Genomic DNA, 5,000 nt, shown 5'->3' with positions numbered 1-5,000 from the left:
GTTTATTCTCAACAACAACTAATCCCCCTATGAGGTGAGTACCAAGTGAATACCACCTGCACTACTAAAATCGGTGTAACGTTACCGCTACTAAATTAGATCAATGACCTCCTTACCTGGTATTTAAGAATTATACCATTGGGATTGCTTGGCTCCTCCCAAAATACGTATATGTTACCATCATCCAGCGTTGCTTCCACCTCTCTTGGTTTACCGGGAACTGTGAATAACAAATCAATTTGCAGCATTAGGTTTTACCGCCAAAGCTTTCAAAATTGGAAAAGGCTCTTAAAAATGTTTGAGTGCAAGAGCAACCAAGTGCTAATGCTAACATTATGTGAAGATGACATCTTTTTCTGAGGAAAAAATCAACTTCTCAGGATCTGGATCGAATGTTTCTTAGAATACATTAGAGTCAATTCGTATTTGTTGGCACTTCATGTTCAATCTTACCTACATGTGACCTGTTGTGACATGGACCTATCCAACGTTCTGTCCGCGGTTAGGAGTTATAGAGAGCTTTAGCAAAGACAACGGCGACGGCAACGAGAACGTCACAAATTTGCATATTTAGTGGGCAAAAACAAGGCTTTGCACGCCCTGCACGTGCGTTTTTCACTTTTGTTCATTTCTTTGCCATCGTCAGCAAAACAACAACGTGAAAAACCTAAATTTGAGGTTTTATGAAGAACGTCAGCATTTGAGGATAAATTTTAATTTTCTCCCCTAAATTAACCGCCGCTGATAACTATTTCATCCCAGAGGAGCTGCCACACCTTTGTCATATTAAATAACTTGGAATAGTCGTAAAGCTATTACAATAATGAGAATTTATGTTTTGAGATGACGTTCTCGTTGCCGTTCCCGTTGTCGTTGCTAAAGCTCCCAATTAGGGAGCCTACGCAAGGAACGTCGTTCCAAAATAATATTTCCCGTTATTATAATAATTTCGTTACAACCCGAAGTCGTTCTTAATGGAAAGTGTGTATAAACATTGCAGGAATAAAATTGTCATGAATTTTGCGGCTGTTTGAGGAAAAATGCTTCGTGAGGTTCTCACGTCCTCTACACAACCTCAAATTTGGTCAAATCATGTCGTTGTCCAAAAGAGGACTGCAAAGAAATGTACCAAAATGTAAAACGCACGTGCAGGGCGCGCAGAGCTACTGTTTTTGCTGATTAAACCTATTTTTTTGTGGCGTTCCGGAAGCCGTCATCGTGATCCTTGCCTAAGCTCCCTGTTAGGGGAGCTTAAGCAACGACAACGGTGACGGCAACGAGAACGTCATCTTAAAATACAGCTGTTTCGAGAAAGGTTGTCCAAAAAAAGTGTAAGAGCGTTCGCGGCAATGCCGAATGGTAGTATGGGACAGTGTTTAATATGTAGTGAACGTCCAGAATCGAGGATGCCACGATCGTACAATGAAGACCTACGATGGCCAGCAATTTGGGTGAAATAGTTCTTAGGATATGACCGCACAGACTCATGTTGAAGCTCTCTCCCGCCATCAAGCTACCAAAACACGTCCATCGCGACTTTTGGTACATTCTCAAACTTTCCCTGCGAAACATCACATAAAATAAGTAAGCTCAAAGTCGTCAGAATCTTGCTTTCTTTGTAAATTCGAACCCTTTGTTACTAATTCATGGCCCGAATTTTGAAACTCTCTGGTATCTCAATGTCGGTAACAAAAGATGAGCACGTGTTTCTAAGTGAGGTTTTCGATAGCATTGCCGTCATGCTTTCGTTGACTGACAGCTTACCATTATGCCTTTCGGCATTGTCGCGTAGGCTTTTATGCTTCCTTTGGACAACCTTTCTCGAAACAGTTGTATAAATTCGCGTTATTTTAATCCCTTCGTGACTATTTCGACCTTTTACGATGACATGAGTGTGGTGGTTCCTCAAACGTGACCCTCGTCGGAACGACACTTAATTGAGGGGAGAAAATGAAAATTTATCCTCCAGTGCTGACGTTCTTCATAAAAACCTCAAATTTGGCTGTTTCACGTTGTTGTTTTTCTGACGACGGCAAAGAAATGCACCAAAGTGAAAAATGCACGTGTAGGGGGCCTGCAAAGGTCTTGTTTTTTAGCGCTGTTTGCTCCGGAAAAAACTCGCTGGAGAATGGGACCCGGAACGTTTCCAAAATGACGCAAAAAAAAGAAATTCTCCTCCTATTATTACTCCTTCTACTTTATAGAAGAAGACGACGACGGTGACAAGAAAGAGAACGAGAAAACAGACTGAAGAGGTCCTGTTGGGTATTTTCTAAGGGTTATTTTCCGAAAGAGGAAAGAACAAGGAGACTCGGGAACTGCAACCTGCAGAATGAGAATTTTATTTGCGACGATTTGTCGCAAAGGCAGGGATAATTGCGAACCGCCGCAGCACGTTTCTTGTAAAAAAACAGTACCTTCGGACGCCGTCTTAGGCAGTATTAACATGAATATCTGTTGGCATAAAAACAGTTGACACCTCGGTCTTATGCTTATGTTTATGTTGCCCCCAGTTTACACAGTTATAAACGTGACATAAGCATAAATAAAAGAAAATGGAAACGATTCCTTTTTCTTATGCTTATGTTTATTTCACTCCCAGTTTACTCCGCTTATGCTTATGCTTATGTCGTAGTGTAAACCAGGCTTCAAGCAGTAGGGAATTTAAGAAACGGTGACGGCTATAACTACGACATCGCCACAAAACAATAATATCATTCGTTAAAAGAGCAAAAATAATTGTGCTGCACGTGCAGCACGTGCGGTACGCATTTTATAAGACGGAGTCTTGTAGTACTCTGCATAAGGACGACGTGAAATTACCAAATTTGAGATTTTGACGACAACGTGAGCACGAAAAAGAGAATCTTTCACACTTCGCCCAAATTGTAAGAGGTTAACGAGATCGAATACCCGCGAAAGAATTATGATAAAGCAAAGTGATGTTTTGAGATGACGTTTTCGTTGAAGTCGCCGTTGTAGATCTCAAGGTCCCGATTCTCTACGGACGGCAACCGGAAGTGAGTTGTTTTCTTCTTTAACTTGCCTTCACACATCTACATTTGTATTGCTTAGTATCTTTTCTCTATTAGAGATGATTAGTTAAAAATTCTGGGAGACATCACTGGCATGCGGAAAGTTAACTTCCAGTTGCTCAAAACATCGCGTGCTCAAGCTCCCTATTCATAGTTGAAATTACGGTAGCAATTGTACATGACAGTGAGGGTCAAGGTCTGGTGGTGTTTAATTGAAGCAGGATCTGTGCTTAGCACAATTGAATGAACATCAGTCACTCTGCAAGGTACATGTAGTCATTATAGTTACATTATTATACGGCTCTGTCTCACGAGGACTGGGAACTACAAAATTCACGAATTTGATTGGGTAAAATCGATATTGACCGCGGTCTAGATTTTCCCATCTAGACCGGCATCTAGACCGGTAATGTTTCGCGGTGAAAAGATGCAAACTAAAATGCAAAAATATTGAGCATTTTCTTCTACCAATATTTATTTATGGAAGTGCCAAACAGCATGATGACAAAAGAGAGGATGAGAAAACTTTGACAGAATTAAGTTCAGCTCATCGCCACTCATCGTCGTTCCCAAGCAAAATGTCAGTTAGTACAAACCAGTTACATTAAACGAATTAAATTGTTCTTGTTTGCCATATAATAAACATCTTATTAACCGAGCTAGGTCGGTCTGTATGGGAGAATCTTGACCTCGGTCGCTGGTACAGACCTCACTGCGTTCGGTCTGTACTGGCGACCTCGGTCAAGATTCTCCCATACAGACCTCCCGCTCGGTTAATAAGAACTAATTAACTATCATCATTTGACAAAGTTTCTTTCACCTTCTCCATATGTTCTAGCAGTGAAGTTTGCCATCTCTCCAGGTTCAGTGGTAACTGCCTGTACTGCAAACGTGTACGTTGTATATGGCGTCAGTTTGGTTACTTCCTTTTTAAAACCATTGCTATATTCTTGTGCATCGATCTCTATACTACCAACTTCTTCTCCAGTCTTGGTATTGTAGATCTTTATGCGATATTTTCGGATAACACCATTCTTATCTGAAGGCTCTTTCCAAAAAACGACGACTTTTGTGCCTGATGTGACCTCCCCGCGTAATTCTGTTGGAGGACTTGCGCCTGTTGAAACAACGAGGAATCAGATTCACATCATTTATTTTTGTACCGTAAAGAAAATTGGTTGTGTCTAATTAAGTTGTTAAGCAATTATAATGCAGTTTCAACTTTCGCATGGATAACAACTCTATGCATTCAACAATTTAAGAAATGTCTTAGTTTTTGTTTTTGGACCATGAAAAATGATAATGAGGATGATGATGAGCATGGAAATGAGCACAATGACAATGACAAGGATGATGGTGATGAGGTGAATTTATTATGCGATTTAACTATACAAACCGATCAATAACATTACATGAATATCTATTACTGTCCACGAAAACAACAACAACTGGAAAATTATCATCATAGACAAGGCAGTGCATGGCAATAGCAATGAAAAAAGCAACGTGAGAGAGAGAGAAACAGGAAAAGTACTAAGATCCTGAAAAGGGAACATGAAGGCTTCAGAGAGTAGAGGCAAAGAGGTACCAGCCGTTGTAGTTTCTAAGCATGGTATTTGAAAACTCTAAATTTTTTGTTGATGGTGATGTTGATGACGATGACGATGAGGACAATAGGGAAAGTTCCAATGAAGGGCATCCCTGTTGTTGTTGTTGTGCGCTCTGGGACCAACATCAACTGGTCTAAGGTTAAAGGCTAAATACTACAAAACTAGTAACATTCGTGAAACTGTTTCATGTCCACAATGATGATAACAATACTAGAATACAGATTACAAAACCAGAGCAAAAGAAATCAAGAGAAAAAGAAAACAATTTCACTATCCAATTTTTGTTCACTCTGAGGAAAGCCTAATGATCGAATCACGTGAACATGGTTTAGTGAATAACCATGCAGCCTACATA

General features: G+C 40.2%; 1 protein-coding gene across 1 annotated transcript in view; it reads right to left on the bottom strand.

The window, feature by feature from the left end:
• The window catches only part of LOC138017101 (receptor-type tyrosine-protein phosphatase delta-like), a 167,960-nt gene that overhangs the window by 131,812 nt on the left and 31,148 nt on the right, over window positions 1-5,000 (bottom strand). The window contains exons 6-7 of the mRNA XM_068864302.1: window positions 3,856-4,152; window positions 117-220 (exon numbers count right to left, since the gene is read on the bottom strand). Coding sequence (XP_068720403.1) covers window positions 117-220; window positions 3,856-4,152 — 401 coding nt within the window. The remainder of the gene's footprint in view (window positions 1-116; window positions 221-3,855; window positions 4,153-5,000) is intronic.

This window comes from Montipora capricornis, chromosome 9 (genome assembly GCF_036669925.1).
Source record: "Montipora capricornis isolate CH-2021 chromosome 9, ASM3666992v2, whole genome shotgun sequence".
Taxonomy (NCBI): Eukaryota; Metazoa; Cnidaria; class Anthozoa; order Scleractinia; family Acroporidae; genus Montipora; species Montipora capricornis.
The sequence above is the reverse complement of the archived record's forward strand: the minus strand, read 5'-3'. Positions and strand labels throughout refer to the sequence as shown.